We start from the raw sequence: 27,067 nt of genomic DNA, 5'->3' as shown, positions 1-27,067 counted from the left end.
TCGTGTGTATTCCGCTTCCGCTTAATATTATTATCTCGACTTCTGCCGCTAAACAGTACTGTTTTGTGCTATATCATATTGCGCATTAGCGAAATGTATAATCAGCGAGACTGGGTTTATGATTCAAAGTTCTTGCATTCCGCCTTCCATCCCGCTTTCAACTCGTTTCGATATCTAACTCCATCAGAGTTTGACCTTAACATACCATCGGCACTATCAACCCTCACAAATCAACAGCTCCAGAAACTAGCCAGCTCAGCCACCCAACTTTCCCAATCACCTCCCCTTCATCAAATATAGAATGCAAAATACAAAATACGAAATCTTCCAGCTTCTACCAGTCCAGTTCTTGAGAGATGCGCCTAGATTCTTGGAGTTAGATGTTCGCTAGGATTTAAGAATCTCTAAGGAAGGAATATTTTGGGGTTCGGAGCTGGGCTGGAAGGATGTCTAGGGTTGTTAGGGGAGAGGGGACGGGAGGAGGAAGGAGGAATATGTAGATTTGTGCTGGGGGGGAAGAATGATGATGTGATATAAAGAAGAAGAAGAAGAAGAAGAAGAAGGATAAGGATATATACTTGAGTACCTGAGTACTCGGTGAGAGCTGGTCAGAGGATTGAATGAGAATCAAGAGTTAATGAAAAGTGACAAACAAGTAAGAAGTGAATAGGATTCGAAGCGAAACTAGAATTAGATACATCATTGAGAATATCGATTAATCAATCTTCGCAAGTTCTAGTATTTTAGCAAGAAAAATGTCCGAGTAACTACTCTTATCCTCCTTACATGTATGTATATGCATTGCCCAATATATACTGAATACCCGGGGAGATTTTTTTCCACACGCGAGGAAGTGATATCGAGATACTGTTTCCAATTTTCCCATCAAACTCCCAACGAGGGGAATTTCCTCATCTCCACTTCAATTCTTACTCCAACTCCGCAATCCTCTCCCTAAACTTCTCCCTTTTAACATACTCCCACCCCCCACCCGGCGTGGTCGCCACACTCGCATTCCCCTCCTCTCTCCTCGTCTCCATCCCCTCCCCCCCAATCTCCACCGGCGCCGCAATATCACTCGGACTCTGCGGTGTAGCCGGCACTCCCCCACGACTCGCCAACCCGGGACTCGTCCCCGCACTCTCCGTAAACGGTCCACTGGGCGCCGTAGTCATCCCAAAATAATCCGACCCCTGTCTCCCACGCGGCGATACACCCGGTCTCGAAATTTTCGATCCGGCTTTCGATTCCGATTTGTGGGATAGTCGAGAGCCGGAAAGCTGAGACATTGCAGCAGGAGGATTATCCGCATCGCGATGTGAGGAAGAGTTAGAGTGGAGAGCCCGTCGACGATGGATCGTGAAGAAATATATGCAAGCTCCTACACAGGCCAACACGAGAAGCGCCACTGCAACGCCGATTCCGGCTTTGGCGCCTGTGGAGAGACCGCGATTATTAGATGTGGAATTTGCATCTGAGGATCCGGTTGCGAGAATGCCATTGCTGCCTGTACGGATAGCGGATCCGGTGCCGGTGGTCGCAGCGCAGTAATTTGTACCGCTGAGAACCGTACAACCGAATCCATTATCGCAGCATCCGCCGCCCATGGAGCTGGCGCAGGCGAATTGGTTGGTTGTACATCCGGATGGGATGATGGAGACGAGAGCGGGGGTTGAGGAAGAGGAGATTGTGACTGCGCAGCCGCTGGATCCAGCTGAGGAAATGCATTGCGCGTTGTAGTTGCAGCAGCCTCCGCCGAGAGAACTAGCACATTGGTAGTTAGAGATGGAGGGACAGGCGCGGGGGAGACATGTTGTTGTTACGGTTGTGGTGGAGGAGATAGTGATGGTTTTGTTACTGAGATAGGAAGCGGAGGAACAGGGCGAGTCGCAATTACTGCCTATAGCGCAGCAGGAGGGTCCGATGGAGGGGGATATGATGCAGTATTCGGTGTTTGAACAACACGTTGCTACATTTATATCGAGACCTTTGAAACGAAATTGTGATCAGTGACTGTTTTGCGCATGATATAATCAAGATTGGCAGCGCGATGAAAGACATAAAGAATGCAGGATGAGGGAAGATAAATATTGAAGATTGGGAATAATTACAAGAATGGAAACCACTTGCACAAACCCCAGTATCCCTCTCCAACAATCTCCCCTCAGTCAACCCCATATAATATCGCGGACTCAATAAATTCCCCTCATTTTCCATTCTCACAGCTCCAAAGTGCCCTCGTACTTGTACCACATTCATGGAGCTCAGTCCCAGAAATATCAACAGCCATAGGGACCGCGAAAATATCGATATCGACATCGACATCGACATCGACATCGACATCTTGAAGAATTCAATGTAGTTTATATCGCAAACTTCAAATAGAATGATCCATGCCGAGATATATGTATACAAGAAAATATATAGGTATGTAACACCCCCCCTCGAACGCTTGCGGGGAAAAGTAAAAGTCTCCGTCCACTGGTGACACACTGATGGCAATGGATGGATAACAACGATGAATTTATCCAGTCCCCGGGCGAAAATCGCAGCAGCAAAAAGATAAAGATATGGGAAAGCACCAGACGAGGAAGGGAAAGTGGTCGAAAGGACATTTCCCAACTGCAGAAAAGAGAAATCCAAATCCAACCAACGAACCAACAAACTCTCCGATGAAAAATTCAGTCTTATCGTACATTCATTTCAATACTTCCAACCTACCCGGTTCCGGATGATCTCTTTGATGCAGTCCAGTAACCCAAAAGCTGAGGTCAGCCGTAAGCCATATGTAGATATTGCATGATATGATTGGCCTTGACAATTCTGGGAACCCTGAGAACCCTGGAAATGCAGCTGAGGATATGTATGTACTTGCATACTGGGTGTAGCGAGAATCGTGATTGACGGATCGGAGCTGGGGTTCTGCAGGTGGAATACTACTTTTGTGGTGAGTGGGATGGGATTTGTGGGTGTCTGTTTGGTGTGTGTGTGTTTATTGAGATGATATAGTTATTAGTGTGAGAAAGAGATTCTCGAGGTTGTAGAGAGATATTGTATTCTGTGAATAGAATAACTAGAAGAAGAAGAATAGAGTAAATTATAAATCCCCATTCAATATGCGTAAATATCTATAGAGAATGAGCGAGAGACAAAAAACCAAAATTTCAATAGTTGGAATATTTACATCCAAGCGATATAACTTAGATGATCAACTAGAGTTTGATAGTTCTTATTACGCACTTATGTATTTTCTCGCCTCTATTCAAAACTCATTTTCCACAACCCTTTCATCAACTAAACCTAACTCAAGACATACTCGAATAGATACTCAACCACAACTAATCAAACACTCAATAACATCACCACTCTCACTCTTACTCTCACTCCACAAATCCATTATCACCCTCACCATTACCATCACCACCATCACATCAAATTACACTACATTACATTACATTACATAATCTCGCCTCATCTCGCCTCCCTCCCCCCAAATAATCCTTCCTCCAAAGCTACACCTCCACCTCCATCTCCATCTCCATCTCCATCTCCATCTCCACTCTCAAAATCTCAAGACGCCAAACCCCAAACCCCAAACCCAATGTAGTATACCAGCAAGCAACAATTCTCTTCAATACATACATACACACACATATACATATACATACAAACCAACAAATCCCCATCCCCATTCCCATCCATCCATCCATCCATCTCTCCACCCATTTACCTCTTCTATCAACCCATCAATCTATTCCAAGTATCGTATATGAATACCTACCTACCTACCTACCTACCTACCTAACTAATATTCCCTCCCAATGCCGATAGAGATACCTACCTACCTACCTACCTACCTACTCACCCAGGTAATATGCACATCATCAAGTCCACAACAGACAAGACACACAACATTCGGAGATTCGAAGCTCTATTTCGGAGTGAGGCGAGAAACTGCCGTTTGGATTTTACATTTCTTTGAAAATATTGATGTGATATTGGATAGAGATTGATGTATGTGATTAAACATTTAACATGAAGATTCAAAGGAGAAGAAACTCCTTGTAGCTCATCTATACTCTCTTCTTTACACTACTAATATGTTACTACTACTGCTCTAAACTAATAGATCCAAGAAATTTCCCGAGAGAAACTCGTAACCCAAAATAAGATAAAATCCCTCCAACGCCCCAATCTTACCAAACAATAACTCCCATTAATGCGTGACATGCGTGTCCAAATGTACAAAAGAAACCTTCATGCGTGAGTGTGTAAAATCATTCCCCCATCCCCCTTCCCAATATCTCGTTTAGAAACCTCCTTTGCACCGCGTAAATTAACTTCCGATACTTCCGCCAAATGGGTGACTTTCTCGGAGATCTGCTACCAAATCAGCGACATTATGAAGATATCTCCCAAGCAGTTCTTGTTTCTCCTCTAATGTTTTGGTATGTTCGCTCCCGCTCTGTGCTCTTCTCCTTCCTGCATCTTCTCGGTTGATTGCAACGGGGAGTTTGCTCGGACTGCGTTGCATCAATGCCATGGAGTTTGATGAGCCTGCTGATTGTAGTGATGGGGTTTCGGGCATGAGGTAGAAGTATAGAAATTCAACGAGTTTGAGCTTGACTTCTCGACTGGTTTCTCGGGACTTGAAAATAGAGGTGATGGTTAAGAGACCGTCGAGAGTTTCGAATGTGCGAGTATTTTTGGGGGTGTCAATGAGTGAACAGACGAGCGTGAGAAGGGTTGCAGATTGAATCGCGGGACAATTGACTGGTTCGAGGAGATCAAGAAGATGCTGTGCAAAGTTAGTCTCGTACCACGCATGTCACTTCGGACAAAGTGCGAATGTGATTGATAGAACGGATACGTACATTCATGTATAATTCTCTGGAGAACAAACTCCTAGAAGGAGGATGTAGCAAGAGAACCCCTTGGATCAATTCCAAAGTTTGAATTATTAACAAATCACTTTGTCCATCGTTCGACTTTCCCATCAATCTATCCAAGCAGGTAACCAATCGCATAGCAACATTCCATTCGAAACCTTCCTGTAATCTAAAGAACTCTCGAAAGGCGGCATCGTTAGGTAGTTCACTCAGCGCTTTTCGTGGAGGTGGTTCTTTTCCCGGATCAATGACTGAACGGCGTTTATCGACATTGGACCTTGGAGAATTGGAGAGACAAATTTGGGCTAATAGTCCTTCGACCTGTCGGAGACCTTTGCGAATTTTGGACGCATCGTATGAAGAGAGATTATCGAAAGAGAGAGAAAGTAATGCTTCCATTGTTTGATATTTTGGTGTTTGTGTTTGTGTTCGTGTTCGTGTTCTTGTTCTTGCTCTTGTTCTTGCGTGCGTGCGTGGATTGGTCGGCGCGTATGAGTGAATGAATTGAAGATTTTGTTATCCGATTCGTGAAAGATGGATTGATTGCGCACAATGGCAAAGAATGATTTGAATTGTACAATGGGAAAGAAGGAATGAGTTTGTGGATGGATGTGAATATGTCAGTTAATACAGGAAAATGAAGAGAATGTACGGGAACGAACGAGGGGATCTATCTATCTTATTTGGGAAATTTGGGAAGAAGCACAGTTGATGATGGTATCGGGGTATCAATCGTTCTCAGGGCAACGAATCCAAGCGACGGGAAGGCTTTCAGGGAAGATACTGGACGATGGATGGGTAGCGAGATCGAGGCATTGACACTGGACTGGTGCGAGTGAGTTTGTCTGTGGGTATTTCGCTTTCTATTTTGTTATTTTGTTATTGAAGTTATTTTATTAGTTAACGTGAACTTACATGAGACGATTGTATTTCTGGACTTTTATATCTCCCATCTCATCTCACACCCAATCGACCTGGTAGCTACTCAAGGATCAAGTAGCTCCCTTCAGCCTCACTCCCGCTCCCACTCCGGTCAACATCACATACATACATACATACATGTTCATCCATACATATCCTTATGCCCAGGTACTGGCGTCTTGTTCATACGATCAGACGATCAGACGAACATGCCACTGCCACTGCCACTACCATTCTCGCCCTCATCTCATCTCACAGACATCTGCGGAAAGTCTATGATTCAACACGTGAAGACATTGGGACGCTCCCGGCCTTTTGCACGACCAAACGTCCCATGTTCATCCAGCATGCGAGGGGGTAAATGATAAACAAGCAGTAAACTATAAAAGTCGCCGTTACATTCTGCTGACGGCCAACATACATACATACATACGCTCATTTATCAATCTCACTGACAGTTGCGGCGCGCGCATGCTATCTGCCTCCCTATCTCCCTCCCTCCCTATCTATCTATCCATCTGTCTATCTGTATTGGTAATAACTCCCTCCGTCCCAATAACCAGAAACAGGAAGCTTCGTTACCAATTCCCTTCTTCATCGCCGTAAATCCATGCAAGGGTTCCGCATCAATTTATCACATTCTTGTTCACCCCGCCTATCAATTAAAGGAGTGAAATAAAGCAAGTCCCAAATGTTTCAGCGACTGCTTCCAACTAGAGGCCCTTCCATTATGCTTCCCGAAAACTTTCCATCTCCAAACGCGATCCCTCCACGAACTTCCTCCAACGGTCAAAATAATCTCAATCAGCCAGCTTCGAAATCAGTCCTGCGCCCCGTACCCGAAGGCGATTGGATCAGTCAGAGAAATAGCATGCATACCGCTCAGTCTTCTCAATCTTCGGGAGCCATGAATCCTGCAATCCAAGGAGGTTCGGCTCCAGATCCAAATAAATACTCCAAGAATGACATGGCGTTCCATGGAAGGAGTTCCTGGGCTCCGGAGAAGGAAAAGATCTTGTTCGGACCATACGATTATTTGGAGGCACATCCAGGAAAGGACATTAGAAAACAATTGATCGCCGCATTCAATGAATGGTTGGAGGTACCAGCGGAGAGTCTCAAGGTCATTACCAAAGTCGTGGGCATGTTGCACACAGCCTCACTACTCGTCGACGATGTGGAAGATTCATCATTATTGCGACGCGGATTACCGGTCGCGCATAGCATTTTTGGCACGGCGCAAACGATCAATTCTGCAAATTATGTATACTTTTGCGCATTGCAAGAACTCCAGAAACTCAACAATCCACAAGCGATTACGATTTACACAGAGGAGCTATTGAATCTTCATCGCGGTCAGGGCATGGATTTGTTTTGGAGAGATACGTTAACTTGTCCTACCGAAGACGATTATTTGGAAATGGTGGGCAACAAAACCGGTGGGCTCTTCAGACTCGCTGTCAAGCTCATGCAAGCTGAGAGTCAAACCTCAGGGTAGATTGGGTGCCCCGCCCCCACCGATCAACAGAAACATGCTAACCCCTGCCTAGGGATTGTGTTCCACTAGTCAACCTCATCGGCATCATTTTCCAAATCCGCGACGATTATCAAAATCTCTCGTCGCCCGAGTATTCGCAAAATAAGGGGCTCTGTGAGGATTTGACAGAAGGCAAATTCTCATTCCCCATTATCCATTCCATTCGCGCGGCCCCCGATAATCTCGTGCTGCTCAATATCTTGAAACAGAAAACAGATGATGAGCAAGTCAAGAAGTATGCAGTGGCGTATATGGAACAAACCGGAAGTTTCGAATATTGTCGAAAGGTTCTCGTTACCTTGGGCGAGAGAGTTAAGAAGTTGATCGAGGAGCTAGATGATGGCGGAAACAAGGGCAAAGGAGTGATGAAAATCTTGGATAAAATGGCTATCTAATCCTATGGAAGTCGCAAGGCAGGAGAAATGTCAAAGATTGATCAGAGAACTGAATCACAATTTGATGGAGGTATTTTGATATATGAACACATGGGTAGCATGTTGGCGTATTCGGGCATGGCAATATCATCTTCGGAGCATGGTTTTCAGCTCGGCGATTTTTTTTTTTTTCAAGTCGACTTATATGATATCAAATCAGGTTTAGGAATATTTTCTTCTTTTTTTGCGGGGTTTTTTATACATGAAAAATTGCATATGTGCTGAGTTGAGTGCTGAGTGTTAGTGTGTTGAGGTGACTGGGTATATTATTGTATCTTGTTTGATCTCTTTGTGATTTCTGGGACCCCTTAGTGAGTGAAAGCCCTGTTTTGCTTGTGGTTTTGTTTGGGATTTTTAGTCTTATAAGGTAGGCCAGGGTGTGTTTTTTTTTTTCTTTTCTTTTTTCAAAGGGGGTGGTAATATTTATAGTGAGTTGGATGGATGATTATGGATTTGAATCAAATTCAAATCTATCGTAGATTAGAGTTATGGTGTACTGCGCTGAAGAAAAATGGCAAATCTGGGGGTTTTGGTGGTTGTGTGTGGTTGTGTGTAATATTTGTGAAGAGTTTGGTGGCGATGGTGATGGTGGTACGTAGTCATGACGATAGATAGCGGTACTCGTGCTCTGGGGAGGAAAGAATGGGTGGGACTCTGGAGAGTGAGTTAATGCATGCTAGATTAACTGTGGTGTTGAAGGGGGATGGATGGAGGGTGAGGGATGGAGGGGGTGAAGAGGAAAGCGTCACATTTGGGATCCAATTCGTTCGCTCAGAAATAGAAAATGTGAGGGGGAGATGAATAAATAGACGGACAAAAGCTAAAAAGAGTAGAAGGCAGAGAGAGGGTAGTTTGTAGGTGGAGATTGAGATTGAGATCTGATTCTGATTTTTTTTTCTCTCTTTCTCTTTTGGGAACACAATAAGGTGTCTCATGGTATTGCAGTGGACTCTGAATATGGGTATGGCTAGTTGCGTCTGCAGGTGACAAATGGTAATAGATTTACACGGACGGGAAGCTACCGATGTTGAAGTTGCTTTTTTTTTAAATCAATATTTGTGGTTGGGGGGAATGTTGACGGTTGGGTATGGAGAGTGCCCTCTTTATTTTTGATGGGATGAAGCCACCTGTGATGATATCAAGGGTTCTGGGAATCACTTCGTTTTACGAGAGGTTTCATTCGAGAGGTTTCATTCGATACCATCAGTCTTTCGTCGGGATAACGCGAAGCTTGTTTCAAGGCTTTTGTTTTTCCTTGCTTTTTTGGATCGGAAGTTGGTCCACGGTGCAGATACAAACACACACGCTGGCTGGACTGGAGGTTGCCATGGAGAGTCCTACCCTTTTCGTTTCTACCTTGGTTGAACTTTCTATGTTCATTGTATTTAACATCTTCTTTGCAATTTTTTGAATTTTGAGTAACGACTGTTTACATCATTAACTATGTCTTCCTTTGAGTTGGCAACTTTTTGGGGGGGGGGGACAGGATGCAATGACTGCAACGTCTTTGAGACTTTCATCGCTCGGTGAGAGTGAAATCGCTTAGTTGAGCTCCTTTATTATTTACTTTCACTAATTGATGGTGACAGATGGCGGAGGTATTTGAGGGCTATCTGAGCTGATCATTCTTGACGAGATTATGAGCCGTCTCAAATACGCTCTCAAATCTCCAGTCGATTTATTCCCAGCGGACTATTCTGATGTGATCTGTGGAACAAGTAGTACTGGAGGGGAAGCCTCATTCTTCTTGATTTCCCAGCCGGGGATAGATTCTTACCAACTCCAGCTTGAACGCATTGCTACGACTTTGATTTTCGACGGCAGAAGCAATTAGATGTTATGCTTCATTAAGGGAAAGAAATGTTAAACAGCAAAAGATCGACAGGTTTGCACGGTTATGGGCTTGAGTCGTCAAATATGGAGAGAGCAATTAAAAAATTGCTAGAAGTTGAATGTGGGAATGCTCATGGCGACGATAGGATGCTTGTAGACGAAGAAAAGAGTCGCCACAAGTGGAAAGTGTATATTTCACCCGTGGAGATATCCTTCGTAATGTGAAATTTCTCACAATCTATAGCTTCGTGTGTGCTGTTAGCTCAAACCATGTGGAAGGAGACCCCCCTAAATTTCGTGCATGGTCAGTAGCTAAAGATCGAAGTCCCAACTGCAAGATTTGGGAAGCAGCTTGAGCAGCTTGTGCAGCCCCTCGTTTCTTTCAAGGCATCTTCGTCGAGGAGGATGGGATTGATGAAGAGTTTGTGGACGCTGGTCTTGGCTGCAACAACTCTATCCAGCAACTGATAGCAGAAGGCAAGTCCGAGTTTGACCCAACGGGACCTGTTGCCTGCATTTCAAGCATTGGTGCTGGCATTACCAAAGCTCTTGGATTCACGAGACTAAAGTCTTTAGTGGAGAAAGTTGCTCTCATGAGCCTTGTGAATGTATTAATGGGTATGGCAATATCAACAGAGAAAGAAGCTGCCGAAATGGAAAAGAAGTACAAAGACATTCCTGGAGTTTATCACAGGTTAAAGATTGGCAGAGATGTAGGAGACATTGGTCTTGAGGAGTGGAAAGAGCTTGGACAAGTCAACAGTCATACGAAGGCATACCTTCGGAAGGATGGCATCAGTCGTCAAATCGATGGCATGGTGACGGCGTTAGCACAGGAGACTCGACCCAAAATTCGAGTACATCAGCTTGGTAATTAGTTATCACGACTCCATATGTCATTCTAAGGCTAATGAACTTAGACAATCATATAGTATTACCCTTAGCTACTGCACACATCTGCTTTCCTCGTTCCCAAGCCGACCGACACGGCTTCGTGCCTAGATCTTGCATACATGCAATTGGCTGTATTTTTAATGATGTTCTGCTGAAATGATCATCGAAAACTATAGCACTTCAAGGCATAGGGGGTTCTGGAACAACACAGCTTGCATTACACTACTGTCGGAAAGCAGTGTCGCAAGGCGTGGATTTATGGCACCGCGAAAACATCAGTCGAGCAAAGCTTCAGTAGAACCGCAGACTCAATCATTGGAAAGTCCTTGAAGAAAGTCAATATAGCATCTTTTCCAACCCTGGCTCGTGATAGAATTGAAACGTGGAAAGAGCCGTGGCTTCTCGTCTTTGACAACTTCGATGACCTCACAGATTACTACATCACCAAATATCTTCCACAAACCGATTTTGGTCTCGTCATCATCACAGATCGTCGTTCAGCAGCCAATGATCTTGGCTACCCTATACTCATCGATCTACTCGAGGAAGAAGCTATAAACCTACTCTTCCACCGAACGAACAAGGGGAGAGCGTATGCCAATATAGAAGATGCTCGCAAGATATGTTGCCATCTTTCATGCTTGGTACTAGCAGTGAATCAAGCCGGAGCATATATCAAGTCTACCGGGATCAATCTCGGGCTATTTATTGAGCATTTCAATGAACAACAGGAAAATGTTATGGCTTGGTCTCCGCCGCCCCTGAAGCGTTACAAAAGACTGGACCCAGCATTCCCTGATCAAGAAATAGCTCTCACTATATCCACTACATGGGAGCTATCCTACAATCGTATCTCTGGTTCTAAAGAGATTGTTGAGGCAGAGAGACATTTTATTCTCATCGGCGCTTTTTTCGATAGCAATCGCATAAAAGAGAATATCTTCCAGCAGTTTTTTGAGAGGACCTCTTAGAGATCTTCATGGATCAATATTTTCCAGGACTACGAGACACATAAGTGAAATAGCCTTGCCTTCTTGGCAGTGATTAAAGAGCTCCGAGACCTCAGTTTGTTTCAATCGAATTCAGTATCATTACGATGAGTGGTCTATTCGTTTCATTCAATGACCTGAAAGTGGGCGGCGTATGTAAATGGATAGTCATAAACTAAAGATGATCATTCTTTCGCGGTCATCATGTAACCAGCCCAGTTCTCGCACCAATAACCAGATCTCGATACGCTTCCTCCAGCGAAGAAGATACATCCTCGGTTCTTCCAAGTTTACCTATATTTGCCTTTGTCTATGAAAAACAGGCTGCTATTATGAAGGCTTACAATATGAGTGGAAGGACAAGTGAAGCAAGAGAAGCCAAGCCCTGGGCGTGACCGCTGACTGACGGTGAAATCGATTGTGGTCGGCGGAGACGAGAAGGACTGCCGGCAAGAGATACTTATTCTCCAAGAATCCTTCCTAAGATGAGGTCAACAACCCAGCGTTGATATGATTCAGCTGGAATAGCTTCAGTTCTTCTGCATTTTATACTCTGTGAATCGGTGCATTTGCAAATGCATGGTAGTTTCCCCGCGAAAGATCGGAGTTACTTCGGCTAATTACCCCACCTGCCTCCAGACCTGTTTTTTTCTTCTCCCGTCTCATCTACAACAAATCTACAAAACTCAATCCAGCTTCACCAAAATGCCTCTTTCGTTTCCCATCTTTACTGATTCTCCAGAGGCCCTTCAAAAGAGTCTCAGTGGATCAACTAAACCACAATATGTGATCTTTTTTGCTTCTCTCAAGCCTGAGACAAACGAATCTTGGTGTGGGGATTGCCGAAGCGCTGAAGGTCCCTTGAGTGAGAAGCTTCATATAGCTGCTAAGGAGGATAGGGTTAAGCTTATCTATGGAGGATCCCAAGCTGAGTATGTTGCCGTCACCCGGAAGCTTGGCCCGAAATGAGTCTAGGGTCATTAGTGGACATGAAGTGGTGAGAATGGAAAGCTAATGGAAATATCTTGTTAGATGGAGAGATTTATCACCAGGAAAGAAAAGTCTTTGGAGAGATGAGCCATGGGGTATTGATAGATTGCCTACCTTGGTGAAAATTACCGGAGAGGTGAGTTGCTTCTCCTCCTTGCTTGCTGTTCCTTGGCTCATGTGATGTAGAAATGGGAGAAATTGATCGAGGAAGATTGTTATAATGAAAAGAAGTTGAGTGCTTTTGTTGAGGAGTAGTTATTTCAACAAATGTATGGCGGAGTGCCCCCTTACAATTACTGCAGTTCGCCTTGTCACTATAGCTATCACGAATCTTCATTGTTGCAAATTGTGTTGTTTGCGTGCCTTCTGTTAAGTTCAACATAATCTTTACAGTTAATTCGCTATTCGAATACTTGCTGGTACAATAGCTTTTCCTAGAAAATTTAAAACTATCAATCATGGAGCGCCAAATGATCCGTAGTCATTACTTCTAACCCACCCCCAAGCTGGCTCTTGGTAGTCCATGTAACCACCATCATTCTGCCCAATCAAGAATTCTTCCCATCGATAGAATTCCTCCTCGCCTGTACCAACTCTTTCTTCGAAATGGTAATCATCACTATTAGTTACACTTGCACTTTCATTTGACTTGAGTCTCTTGGATTCTCCAGGGGCATCAGCCTTTGGTGTCTCCATTTCTGAAGTCTTCCTCTTTCCAAGTAGCTTTCCACCAAGGCTAACGTGTGCCATATCCTTGGAAAGATTATTCCATTCTTCATTAGACTGCCCGATTTGTGCAATTGTGTCTATTGCCAGCTGTGTGGATGGGAACATTACTTGGCCGGTTAGTTCGTCGAGCCATTGAAACTTGTCGACGAAGTACGATGGCTGTGTGTGTCGTACGATACCAGTGATATTTAGTTGAACATACCGATCCCTTCCATCGCCCTTTTTCTTCGGTGCTCTCTCCCTCATTTTTTCCCGATCTTTCAAAGCCTCTAGCGCCACCATGGCCCGCTCATGCGCAATGTAATAAGACATTCTCCACTCTTGATACTTCTTCTGGCTTTGAAAACAGGCGCTGCCAGCAGACGTGAAGAGTTCGTATCCCAGTTCTTGTGGGTGCACATCAATCATCCTCTTATTAGGATAAGCAACGACACACAGGCGCATGAGAGGAGTCCCCGTTGGCAATTCCGGAATTGGTACTGGCGATACGTAGCGTAGTGATGCTGGTGTGTCGGAATCGTAGCGTCTAGGAGCAATACCAGCATGCCATCTTTTTCCAGAAAACACCAGAGCTGACAAAGGTGCAGTTGGGCATACCGTTTTCTCCCCTAGCAATGCAAAATTTCCCACGTAGTAATCGGGAGGCGGGTTTCCGAGGAAGAAGAGCACAGTAAACATATTGGGGTGATCTCGATTATCCATGCGACCGTGTCCAAACTTTCGAAGTCCCTCCATCCCTTCATCTATCTCGAGATAGTTCACCTGTATACTTGTGATGGTGTTATTTTCGTCGGCACCAATCGTGAGAGGAGGGCGTTGTAGTCGACGCTTCGCTCGAAACTCATCTTTCATTCCAGGCGCATAGGTTTCGAGCAAGGCATTCGCAATGCTTGTGAGCTCTACGGACAAATCCCGATTATCTCCGTCAACATCATTTCGAAGCATGACTCCGTTCTGGATACTGTTCCGGCCTGTGCGCTTTTGTACCGTGATTCCAAGCTCGTAGATCTTTCCGCGTCCTTCCATGAATTTACGACCCCGTGCCTTCTTCATCGTGAGATGTAGCTTGGGCTGAAACTCGCAATGCAGCATCTTTTCGCGAACTTCAACCAGGCGGTTGAGGAGACCGGCTTTCTCAATCTCGGCTGCAGATAGGTATGTGTGGTCGAAGCGCTTGCCATCAGGTGCATTGGGGGCTGCTACAAAATGGCAAACTCCTGGCGCCAGTCGAATGTATCCAATATCTTCAAGCTCCTGGTCGGTATTCAGTCTACCTACGTTCAGTTCTGGAGGGGTTGTGGAAGACAATTCTGCTAATGTCGGACCTTTCAACTTCACGTTGATTGTGTGCAACCAGTATCCAGACCCATTATATTTGACATCTTCGTGGAAGCTAGTGGTGAAGGGGCGTAATTGGTCCATGATTCTATGTCCTGTGCGTTAAGTTCAGGAAATAAAAGATGATCAATTACTTGACTGTAAAATGGCATTTGTGATATATAAAAAAAAGGGCTCAGGTTGTTCGACTTTAACCAAAGCTCTTAAGTATTGATCAAAGGTGTGCCGAGGAACTTACAGCGGACAAAAATTTCAAGTGAATATTCTGGTTTTGGATGTATCAATACAGTAGCCTCCTTGTCACATGGGGCAATTGAATTATCCGAAAGACAGGACGATTTGCTCTGGTCTAATCCCTAACTAGTATGAAAGAAGTTGCAAATCTCAACATTTTCTTGAAAGTAGACACGGTTGAAATTAAACATGAGTGATTTTTATTAGAAAACAGATTATAATTGTGTTGATTGACCAAAGATCTAGAATCAGGCTAATAAAGATAATGATGATTATGAATCACGTATAAGAAATCAAACTTTGCATTTGGAAGGGTTGGTATCAACTCGAATGATAATAATAAGTGTTAGGTACTTTTATTATTCTATTAGGGTTATAATCGTTATTAATCATTATTATCTGTGGAAAGCTATATACTTATATGAAAGCGCTAGCGCCTCGCTAGCTAATACAGCACCCTCTTATAATCGCATGATTGATACTAATAATAGCTAGGCATATTGATTCGACTGAAGCTTATTGAGACCAAGGGTCTATTGACTGATTGAGTCAACATAAAGATACTCGACAGAAAAGCGAATACTCTCTAAAGACAAGGCAATGTTGAAACTAAATTTGTGAAGTTATGCTGCCGGTGCGAGCCGCGCTGGTTGGAAACCAGAACTTTCAAAAAACTGGAAAACTTAATAGGAGAGATCTGCCATTGTGTTTGCGTGGAATGGGCACCCCCGGGGGTCACTTAAACCATTGTTAAGAACACCCAAGTCAAAATTGCTTGCTGTTGTAGCGGAACTTTTCGATTTAATCTAGGCAAATTGTCTGGCTTCCGCTCGTTGCCAGCACTGGCTCTACACAGAGAGCGTATACGAGTAGCGGTCGGAGTGCAAAGCTTCCTTGTGAGAGAATACTTCTCTGTATGTAGATTTTTGGTATTCGATGATTGACACAATTGGAAAAACCTTCGACATGATATCATGGAACGCAAGACTTGAAGGTCGAAGACAGTTTTTGTTTCTCTATCTCATTTTAACAAGGAACAGCGCTTGAAGGTGCTGATTCTGTATCAGCTCCTCCACATCTGGGTAGCAACATGCATACCAGGTTTTGACATCAAGATCTGCTCGTGAGAAGTTTATAGGCATCAATAGATGCAGAAATCATTAGAAAGTTCCCTCTTCCGCTGCTAGTCCTGCGACTCATCTCTGAATACTCTAATTAGTTGGGCGACTGCGGCGCTAGTCGAAATAAACATGATGAATTTCCATCAAGTGGGCCCAGAAATCTGCCGAATGGTGATATGGTTAATCATGATCTCTTTAATCTTAATCTATTATTTGTGTTATTTCTAATGCTAAGAAAGTAGGCGTATCGATTCCCGTCACTTCAAATTCTAAGACAGTAGGCGTATCCATCCCCGTTATGTCTAATTCTAAGAAAGTAGGCGTATTAATTCCTGGCATGTTTAATTCTATGAAAGGAGAACTATGATTCTCTAGTCTCGGAAAAACTTCATTTATCAACGGTCCATCGTCATTGCGCCAGAAATCTTCACCATTTTGAGGCGGAGTTACCTCGCCATGAGATTGAGAAAAAATTCTGTCAAATCCTCTACGACAGTGGATGCACCTGTCTCTCAATCGACCCCCATTCAAATTGGAGTTAATCCACTGCACCATACAACCCAGATGGAAGAAATGCCCACAGTTCGGAATGAGTGACGCTGAAGGCTTGGTATCAGAAAAACTTTCGCGACAAATGGGACAAATATCGTCATCTTCCTGTTCCGGATTCGCTGCCAGTATTTCGGCGGTGGGGACGTCGTCATCTGAACCATTATCATATGGACCATTATCATATGGACCACTATCCCCGGAACCATTATCATCTGGACCATTATCATCTGGACCATTATCATCTGGACCATTATCATCTGGACCATTATCATCTGGACCATTATCATCTGGACCATTATCATCTGGACTACTACCGCCGGAACCATTACTATTTGAACTATCGTCATTTTGTGAGAGCAAGGTTGCAGGTGCCAAAGCAAAAGATACATCAATGCGGCCATTCCCTCTCACACTATTGTAGTGGCTATGTGGCAGAGAATTCATTGGTATAATATGCGCGGCACTTCGACATAACCGCCTCTCTCTGGCTTGCATCTCTAGAAAAACGGTCGCAAATGGCGAATTACGAGGGTTTCCAGATAACACACAGTTGCTACTGGAGAAATGGGGTGGAAAATCTCCATGGGCAGGGTCTGGAAGAACAGGCAAAGGGTTTAATCCTATGTCCCCAGGAAAACGACATCCATGACCAACTAAGAGAGAAGTTAGACCCAATAATGTAGTTATCGCAAGAAAAGATAGTTGGTTTACAGTTTATGGAAAAAACGAAGCATTTTAACAACTCTTCTTGCCGTTCAAGACTCAATGAATTCCCGAATTTGGCCCGGATTTCTGTGAAGTATCTTTGGAAATCTGTTTGAAACCTTGGCTCATCATATCGGTCTTCCTGCCGTAGGAGATCAATGATCTGGGGAAGTCGTGGACGGTATGGCATTTTGTAAAGATGGTACGATCCTAAGAATGAAGTTTGTTGAGTTGGTATTGTGTATTGTAAATTACTTTGTTTTGAAGCATTGGCTGCTACAACATTATTGATAGTGTTCACTCAATATGGTAGGTACGATCGGTCAGTCTCGTCTTATATTTTACTTTCATCTCTATCACCCACTTTCATTATTCGAATACGACTTCGAATCGATCCTGGCCTCTTTTTGTTTCTTTCTACATTGAATTAGTAAAGGATTCTTGTTATTTTCTCTTTCTTCCGTACAATCAGAAGTACTCGTCAAAGTAAATGAACAGAAGGGTTCACTGTGGAGGTGGTATTGGAGAAATTCGAGATTATTATGACCAGATGCCCACATCACATTACCTAAACAGAGACCTCAAATGATCTCCAAGCAGACAAAAAAACTGGAAGATGCAAAGTTAGAATCTCGAACAGATCTTGATTCTCCTTCGTGGCCACAAGAGGTCGTTATAAAGCTTCTTGTAAATTAGCAACGCAAGGACATATCCCGTTATACCTCTGCAGAGAATCATATCTTCTTGTCTTCTTCGTCAACCATCATGTCGGCGAGAGGCCTACGACTGGCACTTAATCCCGAGCAAACAACAAATATTGCAATTTAAGTTTGTTGACTCTTGGTCATTCAGAGTATTTATTTAGCTTAATGCGGGGAGAAAATCGGCCTGCGCCAATTTTAATGTCAACTCTAGTTGCCAGTGTTAGACTGGCTGTGCGAGGTGTCACTGAGTTTATGCAGTTGCGAACGCTTGTACACATACCGGTATTTATCAAGGCAAACACTCAACCTTTGTATCTGCTATTTCTATGACCCAAGTGCTTGTCACTAGACATCAGCAACACATACGCCTACACCACCATGAGAATAGCAATCTAATGTTATTCCAGAACATCGATATTGCTCGGGTTTTGGCATCACATAAGAGCTGCTGTAGTTTCTCCGACTGTCGGTTTCCTTGATTTCCTTCATCTGTGTAATCTGCCAAAGTGTTTCAGATTAGTCTCGAATGGTCTTCGCAGGTATTCTCATTCTTCAAATAGTTCAAAGGGAATCGGTGCATTCCTGAGCACGTTGAGTTATGTATTATTCTCCATCAACGAGATGGTTTGTCTCTCTTACTCCATGGTTCATTAAATTATGAACGATGTTTTACTTCTGTGAAGATCTTCTGGAATTATTGGTTGTGATGAAAAGTTTCCTGAGATTACACCGCTACCCAAAGCAAATTCTGCCATGATCGTCACTCTTGGCATCAAAACCTTATCTGCACTACTCAACACTCAGTCCTTCACTTGTTAAGTTCTCGGTCATAGAATTGCAGATCGCACATCCTATTCATTATTTGCCATCTTCGTATCAACTATATCTCCGGACTAGCCCGAAGACTAAACAACGGTGTTGATCATGGCGCACATCTTTTACAACCCGTCGAGCCCGTTACCTACCCGATCTACAGTGTCTAGAAAAAGATCATACCTTTCTAATGGCACGAATTCTTCAACCAATAGTCACTATTGTCTAGGTAAAGCCACTCAGCGAATAGAATAGTTAGAATATAGCTAGTGGTAGCGGGGTATAGATTAGTGCTCGTACCAAGTATGTTGAGGTGAAAGCAACGTGTGATTGGGACTTGCACAATGAAATACTAAGGGATCTTCAGGGATGCGATGGAGACTGAGTGCGGACGTATTAGTATAACTTTCGTATCCGGTAGAACGCAGTTGAGTTTTAGTGAAGCTCGGCAAGTCCAGATGCTATTCCTCTCTTTTTGCATTTTGTACTATTCTCCGACATTTATACATACCCAGACCAAATTTCTCCAACAAGAGGTTTGCTTCCGTACTTGGTATACTCAGTCAGAGTTGATCTCTGGATCTTGATGAATGGACTGAAAATTAATGAACTGGGGGTTCCTATCTCTGGCTCCCCACGAACTGAGACTGGGCTGTTCCTGCATAATTCTCGTTAATCTGGATAGATCACTAGTTCCGGTAGCCCAACCGATGGCTTCGTATATTTTATCCCAAAACAGCGCTGACAGCGGTTCTAGCTTTCGGGTCTCGCTTTTAGACTAATTTTATATGTCATAAGCTTAGCTCTAATGTGCATGCTAATTATAAGGTTATTCTTCTCTCCAAGTTTCACGGTTGATGCATGTGTTCTGACTCAATGACATCAACAACTAACTAGTCGATAATCTACTTAACTTGTTGATCCCCCGGACTCATGCTTTAATCTCAATGCACGAAAAACGACCCCAAATGTCGGGCAATCAGTAAGAACATATTTACCATATTATGAGCGATCAAATGCTAACTCACTTCCAAGAATGGAGAAGCAGAGTCAGGGTGTGATGAGTTCAAAAATGAGCGACGATACCATTGCTGCCAATCCGGCATGTCCTGAGAGTGACAAAGAGAGAATCTCTCCCACCGCAGATTCGAGAGTAAATAGTTTCGAAAAGGGGACCGATAATGATGAAGAAGAGCCCACTGATGAGGAGAAAAAGACACTACGACGAAGTAGGATAATAAATGCATCACATCATAGGTCGCTGAAAAACTGACGATATTTTAGTTGGTGATAGTTTGCCCATTTCCGCTTGGCTTGTCGCTGTCGTAGAGCTGTGTGAGAGGTTCTCATACTATGGTTGTGTGGGGCTATTTCAAAATTATGTTCAACGTCCACTGGATGGTTCTTTGGGTCGTGGTGCTCTCGGTATGAATTCAATATCTTAGACGTGTAACCATTAATTAACTTTATAGGTCTCGGACATCAAACTGCAACAGCTCTTACTGTCTTCTTCTCCATGTGGTGTTACTGTAAGTTTTGCGCATCTTAACTGTTGATGTATGATTGCTCATATTCTTACCAGTCACCCCAATCTTTGGTGCCATCGTTGCCGATCAGTACCTGGGTCGATTCAAAGCCATTTGCTATTTTGCAGTCGTCTATATGGTTGGCCTGTTAGTTCTTGTCTTGACGTCTCTGCCAGTTTCTCTTCAAAATGGAGCTGGATTGGGAGGGTACATCGCAGCCATTCTTATCATCGGTGTTGGAACCGGAGGTATCAAATCCAACGTCAGTCCTTTGATTGCCGACCAATATACCCGAAAACGTATGGCTATAAAAGTTCTTGAAACTGGTGAGCGTGTCATTGTTGATCCTGCTGTTACCATTCAGCGAATCTATTTGATCTTTTACTGGTGCATCAATATTGGATCTCTTTCCCTTCTCGCAACACCTTACATGGAACGAGACGTTGGTTTTTGGTCCGCGTACCTTATGTGTTTGTGTGTATTTATGGTTGGTTTCATCACATTGCTTCTGGGAAGGAAGAGATACATTGTTCGCCCACCCAAGGGAACAGTTATCACCGATGCGTTCAAGATCATTGGGCAAATGATCAAATACCGAAATCTAAACGCTGCAAAACCTTCTTACCGAGCCGAAAACAATATCCCACAAACTACCCCATGGGACGAACAGTTCGTCGATGAAGTCAAGCGCGCATTGATAGCTTGCCGTGTCTTTGTCTTCTACCCCATCTACTGGGTTGTTTACGCTCAATTCTCCAGCAACTTCGTTTCCCAAGCCGGAGAAATGAACACCCACGGTGTTCCCAACGATCTTTCCCAGAACTTCGATCCCATTGCCATTATTCTCCTTGTACCAGTAATGGATCGTCTAGTTTACCCACTCTTGCGCAAGTGGCACATCAAATTCCGACCCATGTCCCGTATCACATTTGGCTTCATCGTCGCTAGTTTCAGCATGATGTATGCAGCCATCGTACAGCACCTCATCTACAAAGCTGGTCCATGTTACGGAAAACCTCTCGAATGTCCTGCCGCTGTCCTCCCAGACGGAACGATCCAACCCAACGACGTGCATTTTGCAATCCAAATCCCGGCGTACGTACTAATCGGTATATCCGAAATCTTTGCCTCGGTTACTGGTCTCGAATATGCATATACTAAAGCGCCTGCTTCGATGAAGTCGTTCGTACAAGCTATGTTCTTATTGACCAATGCTTTTGGATTCGCGATTTGTCAGGCGTTCATTCCGTTGGTGGGTAATCCGACGATTTTGTGGATGTTTGTGGGACTGGCTTGTGGAAGTTTTGGAGCGGGTATTGTATTTTGGATCTGTTATCATAAGCTTGATGATCAGGAAGATGAGCTTAATAGCTTGGATGCTAAGGCTGAGCAGGTGGAATTAAAGGGAACAGATAATGCTAATACTAGAGATGTGTAAGAGAAAAACGGGGTTCTCTGGCGTTGGAAGGTGTAGCGGACTACTGCTCTGGTGCGTAGCAATTTAAAGAGAAACTAGATTTCAGGTATGGAATAGAGGATGGAGTAAGTTTAAATTAGCCGCCATATACACTACCATAGAAATCAATACTGTCCGCTAGAATAACCCTTATCAATTGTCTTAGAAACATTTTAATGTACGAGTCTATTGTGAACAAGGAAGAGAATCCGTGACCTTGTGTGTGGGGGAACTTTCAGAGCCAAAGATTGAGGCTAAAAAAGTGGTTTCGCGCGATTTCAGGTCCTCTTGGTCTTATTTCCCACGAGAAATTGACTGGGTGCTTGAAAATGCATTTGGAGAAGAGTAACCTCAAGATTCTGTCAAAGTCGAACAGAAACCAAATCATGTCCATTCTCACATTACTTTACCTCAATTCAAAGAGGCTATCCGCTCATGTCTGTGCATCAGTCTATGCATGGCAGTTATTCATATTTATTGATCTCGCATATCTATTCACGTTAATTCCAAGGTAGTTGAACATGGGATGAGATTTTCTACTCCTACTGATGCAGTGAGATAACTTCATACTAATCCACCCGTCCAGATACCTCTTTTTCCTCGATCCCTTCCATTTCAGCCATCGCTGTTTTTATGCTAGCTTCATTTCTCATGATCTCAAAGTTGTAGTATCAATCAGTGTTATACAATCTATGGAAATTTTTTGGTCACTGTATTAAATTGTCATGTAGTTAGTGAGTAGAAAAAAACTGGAAGTTAAAGTGACAAATTCAACTAAAAATATCAAATTCGCAGAGATGAATTTTTGGTGGAAAAAAAGTAACCTCAAGAATCCACTTTCCAAAATCCAGAATCTAGATGGATATTACCAACCAGATAGATCAACATTCCCGAGTTTTCGATTGGTTTAACGATGGGGCTCATGTTGCTGCTCGGCCTGCGTTCTTATGAGAAATAATGAATATCAGGTTAAATCTTGGATGAAATTGTAGCGAGAGTATGGATTCTTGTGCTCTGAAATCACAAATATTACATGTCATCCGTAGATGGCTTGTCTGAGTAAACTCATATGCAAGTCATATGCATCGAAAAGCTAGTTTGACTCCAAACCATAATGTGGAAAGTGTGGATAGATCACCTTGTGTAACGCACAATCCATGTGAACACTCTTGATAGCTCTTTTAGGCGCCTTCCGTGTCTCAAAAATGGCAATCCCAATTTTTCTCCAACCCGGATCCTCGTTGCAATAACTTCTACTGCCCACAGAATGTGGCCAATATTTATTAGTACGCCATAGATCTTATCTTGTTACCCAGTGTGAAAAAGCTGGAACGTGTTCTTCTGATCACCAGCTCAGAGATTCATAGTTTTCCGGTCCATGCTCCTCTGGCAGTCGAGAGCACATCATCTTTCTTCTAAACTTACTCAGTATAATGACTTAGTGAAAGGTCCAAGACTACTTATCAAAAGCTCGACAGGAACCTCATGCTTGACCTTCGCCTATACAGAAGTTTTTGGATCCTCGAATGTTTCTTCTTCAGTTTTTGTTCTGTAGCTTTACTTCCAGTCTGAATCTAAGGGGTAAATGGTGGGGTTCCATAGCTGACGAGGTAAAAGGTGTGACTACACAATGGAGTCACATATTGGATATTGATAGTCATTTATAGTTGACCTTGTTCGAGCATTATCAATTCCAATGGCCATATCTTTCCTGGTTTCTTTGCCCTTTTCTCAACTCTCACCCTTTTCATCCACGTTGTAGTTTGATACATGGCAGGTTATACTGGCTTCAATCACGCGTTTAAAGAATGGATTGGAAGGACGAACATCTTCGGAAGCAGAACAAATTGTGAAGAAGATAGTTCCAATCCATGCTACGAATTTAAAGCTCAAGTCTAGAGACACTTGTATAGCGTGTGGACTAGGCCGATGCTAGCTCATGGCCAATGAAGTAATTGTTCTTTTATACGTGAAAAAGACATGGAGTCATTTATTCTTCTAATTATCCCAATCTAGTAGCCGACTAATTGCGCTTTTCTCGTTTATCTATAGCATCTAATCTCTAGCCCGAGACTGTTTGACAGCTGGTCAGTATCACGCATAGACTAGGTGTTTGATATAAGCAAACCCTGTTTACTCGACACTGTCATGGGAGGTCATTGAAACCTCCAAAGTGACTGGAACAACAAAAGTGAAATACCCATTGTCTCCCCATTCCCGACCACGACACTTCAGACGACACCGACTACCATATCCATCCACGCAAAAAGGCTCAACAGTGAATTCAAATTGACCAATGTAATCTAAAAATCGGAACTTGTTTCCCCCGAGTTTGTGATAATGAAATTAGATCGCTCAATTAAGAGATTAGGGCCAACGCTCACCGAGATATACATTATCCCGCTTGCAGTTTCAAACCCCCAAAAATATTCCCACGACAACAATTCTCAATCCCCGATCTCCAGCCTCCAACCTCCAACCTCCAACCTCAACAAACAATCAAGACAACGAGTCAAAAAAGTTTCTAGACTTTCTTTCATCTTTCTATGTATTGCATTTCGATGACACCAAATCTTTGATTCTTGCCATTCAATCTTTTGCGCTCTCTATCACATCCCTTTCCGACCACGGTTCTGAGGGTTTTTGTTTATTTGATATCTGCCTCTCTATTTTGGTAACCAAGGGATCAATATTTCGCTCCTTGGTTTAATTTGATATCCAAACTCTCTATTTGATTGATCTCTACAAGGCCACATATTTTGGTTTCTTTCGTTTGATACACTCCTTGCCACATCCATTCCAAAGATATCACCATTGTCGCATCACATTCCCGGCAAGATGGCGAAGCCAGCAGAGGATTCAGTGGGGATGCCAGCACCAAAGCCAAAGTTGACAGCAGCACAGAAGAAAAAGGCAGACAAAGAATTGTTATTGCAGGAAGAATCAAGACAAGCAAGAGAGCAAAAACAAGAAGTGGAGAAGAGCGTTCAAATTGACCAAGAGGCGAAAGCAAAGGAAGATGAAAATGATCGAAGTGATGTCGGCCTGATTTTCAATAAATCAAATCGAAGTGAACACAATGATTACTGGTTGGCTCATCAAGCTCTTCAATCTGGGAATCTGGAACAGTTGAGTAAGGAACAATCAGCTCTTGCTGAGGCGTCAAATCAACAAAATGAGAGATCATCAATCGATCACAAACTTGCACAAGAAGCCGATGTACCAGAACAATGGAGTTCAACCGCCAAAGCAGACGCATCTACTCTACAAGGTTCATTTCAATATTCCAACGTATCTATGAAGTATCAAAAAATGCAAACGGATGATGTTATCAAGGCCTCGACTGATGTTATGCCGAATTATGGCAAACCTTGGGCTGGATCCGCAGAAGAGACTTCTCATGTTTGGATTATCCTCATTGGTCAATTTGGAATTGGCGATTCAGCTCATGCCACTGCAGTGTCAGCAAAGCTGCGCTGTGCAGAGATCAAGTTACGTTGGTCCGTTCATCTCCAAACTCTCTGCCTCCCCCTTCGTGGTGGAATCATCAAACTCCTCGAAAACATCCAAATTCAGAATTTGAAAGAAGTTGCGGCAATTGTCGAAAAAAATCCCTTGGATGATCTACCTGAGTCTGAAACAAAGGCTGTTGAAGCTGCTCCAGTGGATTGGGCTGATAGGCAAGACGAGTCATTTCTCAATCTCAACACCACGAAGAAGAAGAAGAAGCCGAGGAGAAAGGCCGTGCCAACTATTGAAAGTATTCTCTCAGACATCGACGAGGACGAAAATGTAGAAGTCATTAATGATGATGCCGTTGTCGTTGCGGGGGCCATTGAGCTTCCTAAAAAGGCGGTAAAACCCAGAGCGAGGAAGGGAAAGGCGGTCAAGGCTGTTGAGGTTGATTCTGAAGCCATTGGTGATGATGGGACCGTTGAGACCCCAAATCAAGCTCCCGTCAAGGTGAAAAAGCCAAGAGCTAGAAAGACAAAGACTACTGGCACTACTGACGTTGTTCCGGAAGCCGCTAACAATGAAGACATCCAGGGGCCCATTGAAGCTCCTAAGAAGGTATCAAAGCCCCGAGCTAGCAGACCCAAGGCGGCCAAGATTCTTGAGATTGATTCTGAAGTCGACAACGATGATGACAAGAATGATGGACTTGGGGTTCCTAAGAATCCATTCTCGCAATCAAATCAAGGAGATTCCCAAGTCCACGCGGTCAAGAAGTCAACTGCAAAGCCGAGAGCGGCAGCCAAGAAACCCCAAGCTAAAGACGAGAGCGAAGATGAGGATGATGATGTCCCAAACATTGCAAATTCACGCCCCCCAAGATCCAGAGCAGTTTCAAAGGCAATCGTAGTCATTGACAGTGATGATGATGATGATGATGATCAGGGAGGCCAAGCAAAATCCGACAAGAAAAAGCCAGCACCCAGGAAAGTCGCCACGAAGAGTCAGAAAACAGCTGAAACAGAGGTTCCTAAACACATTCAAGCTCTTCTTGACAATACAGGCACGTTTTTGGCGGGTAGAACATTTGTGGTTTCCGGAACCCTCCCTACTGTCGGCCGCATAAACACCGAAAAGCTGTCAAGGCTGTATGGTGCCAAAACATCAAGAGCAATTACCAAGGCGACCACAGATGTTGTTTTGGGCGATAACCCTCTAGCTAAGCAAGTGAAGGAGCTTAAGGATCTCAGTCCTAATACTATGGATGTTGATGCTTTCATCGCTATGCTGACGTCGTTGTCAAAGGTATGTGGATTATTTTCCTTCTTTTTCAATTCCCTTAGTGGGAAGTCGGCAAACTCATTTCTTATGAACTTTCATCGTGTTTGATATTAACTTTTTGGAATAGTATAATAACAATCTTGTCGGCGGTGATGATGGTGAGGATGGTGAGGAAGAGATTGAGGATCAGCCCCCTGCAAAACGAACCAAGTTAGGTATGGATCTCAGCTCTGCCTCTTCTGCGCTTGTTTAATCTTTCTCGAATTCGTTGGCCTGTACATTAGGGGCAATTTGTGAATACCGGGCGCATAGGCTCTTTCACCCAACACATGGCATTGTATTTTAAATACAGGCGATGGTGATGTAAACTTACAGTTTCACGATTCTACGATTCTTCTATCATTCGATTTTACGGTTCACAATTTCTCGACCTCATAATTCCACAACTACCCATTGTATTCTCTTCCTGGGGATGCTTCGAGTTTTTGGGGGAATCTCTTCTTTTCCTTTAGGATACCTTCTTTGGGGGGCGTTTCTACTTCTTAAGGTGGAGTTGCTCTTTTTGGGAGAGAAGTTCTTCTTTTCTTTTGAAGAACTTTCTCTGTTGCTGGGAAATACTTTCTCCAACACAATTTTTTCAGCTCTTCTCTTTGAAGAGCTATTTATTC

At 43.5% G+C, this 27,067-nt stretch overlaps 9 protein-coding genes across 9 annotated transcripts; 5 read left to right on the top strand and 4 right to left on the bottom strand.

Annotated features, from left to right (window-relative positions):
- Positions 1 to 726: 726 nt before the first annotated feature.
- Positions 727 to 2,626, bottom strand: BCIN_14g01190 (hypothetical protein). Its single transcript, XM_024697006.1, has 2 exons — positions 2,112 to 2,626; positions 727 to 1,987 (listed from the first exon to the last, which is right to left on the bottom strand). The coding sequence occupies exons 1-2, from the start codon at positions 2,257 to 2,259 to the stop codon at positions 930 to 932; spliced, it is 1,206 nt and encodes a 401-aa protein (XP_024552820.1). The 5' UTR covers positions 2,260 to 2,626; the 3' UTR covers positions 727 to 929.
- Positions 2,627 to 4,010: 1,384 nt separating this feature from the next.
- Positions 4,011 to 5,551, bottom strand: BCIN_14g01180 (hypothetical protein). Its single transcript, XM_001552824.2, has 2 exons — positions 4,875 to 5,551; positions 4,011 to 4,798 (listed from the first exon to the last, which is right to left on the bottom strand). The coding sequence occupies exons 1-2, from the start codon at positions 5,286 to 5,288 to the stop codon at positions 4,337 to 4,339; spliced, it is 876 nt and encodes a 291-aa protein (XP_001552874.1). The 5' UTR covers positions 5,289 to 5,551; the 3' UTR covers positions 4,011 to 4,336.
- A 721-nt stretch (positions 5,552 to 6,272) lies between these two features.
- BCIN_14g01170 (hypothetical protein) lies at positions 6,273 to 7,967 on the top strand. Its single transcript, XM_024697005.1, has 2 exons — positions 6,273 to 7,304; positions 7,361 to 7,967. The coding sequence occupies exons 1-2, from the start codon at positions 6,541 to 6,543 to the stop codon at positions 7,740 to 7,742; spliced, it is 1,146 nt and encodes a 381-aa protein (XP_024552819.1). The 5' UTR covers positions 6,273 to 6,540; the 3' UTR covers positions 7,743 to 7,967.
- A 1,274-nt stretch (positions 7,968 to 9,241) lies between these two features.
- Positions 9,242 to 11,479, top strand: BCIN_14g01160 (hypothetical protein). Its single transcript, XM_024697004.1, has 3 exons — positions 9,242 to 9,307; positions 9,371 to 10,484; positions 10,535 to 11,479. The coding sequence occupies exons 2-3, from the start codon at positions 10,208 to 10,210 to the stop codon at positions 10,666 to 10,668; spliced, it is 411 nt and encodes a 136-aa protein (XP_024552818.1). The 5' UTR covers positions 9,242 to 9,307; positions 9,371 to 10,207; the 3' UTR covers positions 10,669 to 11,479.
- A 712-nt stretch (positions 11,480 to 12,191) lies between these two features.
- Positions 12,192 to 12,801, top strand: BCIN_14g01150 (hypothetical protein). The gene is made up of 3 exons (XM_024697003.1): positions 12,192 to 12,429; positions 12,530 to 12,623; positions 12,674 to 12,801. The coding sequence occupies exons 1-3, from the start codon at positions 12,203 to 12,205 to the stop codon at positions 12,740 to 12,742; spliced, it is 390 nt and encodes a 129-aa protein (XP_024552817.1). The 5' UTR covers positions 12,192 to 12,202; the 3' UTR covers positions 12,743 to 12,801.
- Positions 12,802 to 12,904: 103 nt separating this feature from the next.
- On the bottom strand, positions 12,905 to 14,781 carry BCIN_14g01140 (hypothetical protein). Its single transcript, XM_001546102.2, has one exon. The coding sequence runs from the start codon at positions 14,636 to 14,638 to the stop codon at positions 12,944 to 12,946; it is 1,695 nt and encodes a 564-aa protein (XP_001546152.2). The 5' UTR covers positions 14,639 to 14,781; the 3' UTR covers positions 12,905 to 12,943.
- A 1,131-nt stretch (positions 14,782 to 15,912) lies between these two features.
- Positions 15,913 to 17,377, bottom strand: BCIN_14g01130 (hypothetical protein). Its single transcript, XM_024697002.1, has 2 exons — positions 17,173 to 17,377; positions 15,913 to 17,114 (listed from the first exon to the last, which is right to left on the bottom strand). The coding sequence occupies exons 1-2, from the start codon at positions 17,354 to 17,356 to the stop codon at positions 16,111 to 16,113; spliced, it is 1,188 nt and encodes a 395-aa protein (XP_024552816.1). The 5' UTR covers positions 17,357 to 17,377; the 3' UTR covers positions 15,913 to 16,110.
- Positions 17,378 to 19,245: 1,868 nt separating this feature from the next.
- Bcptr2 lies at positions 19,246 to 21,806 on the top strand. Its single transcript, XM_024697001.1, has 6 exons — positions 19,246 to 19,381; positions 19,441 to 19,665; positions 19,719 to 19,912; positions 19,968 to 20,108; positions 20,156 to 20,212; positions 20,266 to 21,806. The coding sequence occupies exons 2-6, from the start codon at positions 19,631 to 19,633 to the stop codon at positions 21,645 to 21,647; spliced, it is 1,809 nt and encodes a 602-aa protein (XP_024552815.1). The 5' UTR covers positions 19,246 to 19,381; positions 19,441 to 19,630; the 3' UTR covers positions 21,648 to 21,806.
- A 1,752-nt stretch (positions 21,807 to 23,558) lies between these two features.
- On the top strand, positions 23,559 to 26,834 carry BCIN_14g01110 (hypothetical protein). Its single transcript, XM_001546098.2, has 2 exons — positions 23,559 to 26,423; positions 26,527 to 26,834. Exons 1-2 carry the CDS (start codon positions 24,504 to 24,506, stop codon positions 26,650 to 26,652), a joined length of 2,046 nt encoding a protein of 681 aa, XP_001546148.2. The 5' UTR covers positions 23,559 to 24,503; the 3' UTR covers positions 26,653 to 26,834.
- Positions 26,835 to 27,067: the final 233 nt, after the last annotated feature.

This window comes from Botrytis cinerea, chromosome 14 (assembly GCF_000143535.2).
Source record: "Botrytis cinerea B05.10 chromosome 14, complete sequence".
In the NCBI taxonomy this organism is placed as follows: Eukaryota; Fungi; Ascomycota; class Leotiomycetes; order Helotiales; family Sclerotiniaceae; genus Botrytis; species Botrytis cinerea.
Note: the sequence above shows the minus strand (reverse complement) of the source record. Positions and strands in the feature narration are given on the sequence as shown.

What these genes read in the sequence shown, in the direction of transcription:
- BCIN_14g01160 (XM_024697004.1), top strand. Translation starts at nt 10,208, where the DNA reads ATGAGCCTTGTGAATGTATTAATGGGTATGGCAATATCAACAGAGAAA. An exon ending in AATTCGAGTACATCAGCTTG is followed by an intron (nt 10,485 to 10,534) that starts GTAATTAGTTAT and finishes TAATGAACTTAG; the next exon opens with ACAATCATATAGTATTACCC.
- BCIN_14g01130 (XM_024697002.1), bottom strand. Translation starts at nt 17,356, where the DNA reads ATGCCATACCGTCCACGACTTCCCCAGATCATTGATCTCCTACGGCAG. An exon ending in CTTCGTTTTTTCCATAAACT is followed by an intron (nt 17,115 to 17,172) that starts GTAAACCAACTA and finishes CTTCTCTCTTAG; the next exon opens with TTGGTCATGGATGTCGTTTT.
- BCIN_14g01140 (XM_001546102.2), bottom strand. Translation starts at nt 14,638, where the DNA reads ATGGACCAATTACGCCCCTTCACCACTAGCTTCCACGAAGATGTCAAA.
- BCIN_14g01170 (XM_024697005.1), top strand. Translation starts at nt 6,541, where the DNA reads ATGCTTCCCGAAAACTTTCCATCTCCAAACGCGATCCCTCCACGAACT. An exon ending in GCTGAGAGTCAAACCTCAGG is followed by an intron (nt 7,305 to 7,360) that starts GTAGATTGGGTG and finishes ACCCCTGCCTAG; the next exon opens with GGATTGTGTTCCACTAGTCA.
- Bcptr2 (XM_024697001.1), top strand. Translation starts at nt 19,631, where the DNA reads ATGCACGAAAAACGACCCCAAATGTCGGGCAATCA. An exon ending in CCCCAAATGTCGGGCAATCA is followed by an intron (nt 19,666 to 19,718) that starts GTAAGAACATAT and finishes CTCACTTCCAAG; the next exon opens with AATGGAGAAGCAGAGTCAGG. An exon ending in GAAAAAGACACTACGACGAA is followed by an intron (nt 19,913 to 19,967) that starts GTAGGATAATAA and finishes ACGATATTTTAG; the next exon opens with TTGGTGATAGTTTGCCCATT.
- BCIN_14g01110 (XM_001546098.2), top strand. Translation starts at nt 24,504, where the DNA reads ATGGCGAAGCCAGCAGAGGATTCAGTGGGGATGCCAGCACCAAAGCCA. An exon ending in TGCTGACGTCGTTGTCAAAG is followed by an intron (nt 26,424 to 26,526) that starts GTATGTGGATTA and finishes TTTTTGGAATAG; the next exon opens with TATAATAACAATCTTGTCGG.
- BCIN_14g01150 (XM_024697003.1), top strand. Translation starts at nt 12,203, where the DNA reads ATGCCTCTTTCGTTTCCCATCTTTACTGATTCTCCAGAGGCCCTTCAA. An exon ending in TATGGAGGATCCCAAGCTGA is followed by an intron (nt 12,430 to 12,529) that starts GTATGTTGCCGT and finishes ATATCTTGTTAG; the next exon opens with ATGGAGAGATTTATCACCAG. An exon ending in TGGTGAAAATTACCGGAGAG is followed by an intron (nt 12,624 to 12,673) that starts GTGAGTTGCTTC and finishes CATGTGATGTAG; the next exon opens with AAATGGGAGAAATTGATCGA.
- BCIN_14g01190 (XM_024697006.1), bottom strand. Translation starts at nt 2,259, where the DNA reads ATGAATGTGGTACAAGTACGAGGGCACTTTGGAGCTGTGAGAATGGAA. An exon ending in TGCAAGTGGTTTCCATTCTT is followed by an intron (nt 1,988 to 2,111) that starts GTAATTATTCCC and finishes TTCGTTTCAAAG; the next exon opens with GTCTCGATATAAATGTAGCA.
- BCIN_14g01180 (XM_001552824.2), bottom strand. Translation starts at nt 5,288, where the DNA reads ATGGAAGCATTACTTTCTCTCTCTTTCGATAATCTCTCTTCATACGAT. An exon ending in CCAGAGAATTATACATGAAT is followed by an intron (nt 4,799 to 4,874) that starts GTACGTATCCGT and finishes AACTTTGCACAG; the next exon opens with CATCTTCTTGATCTCCTCGA.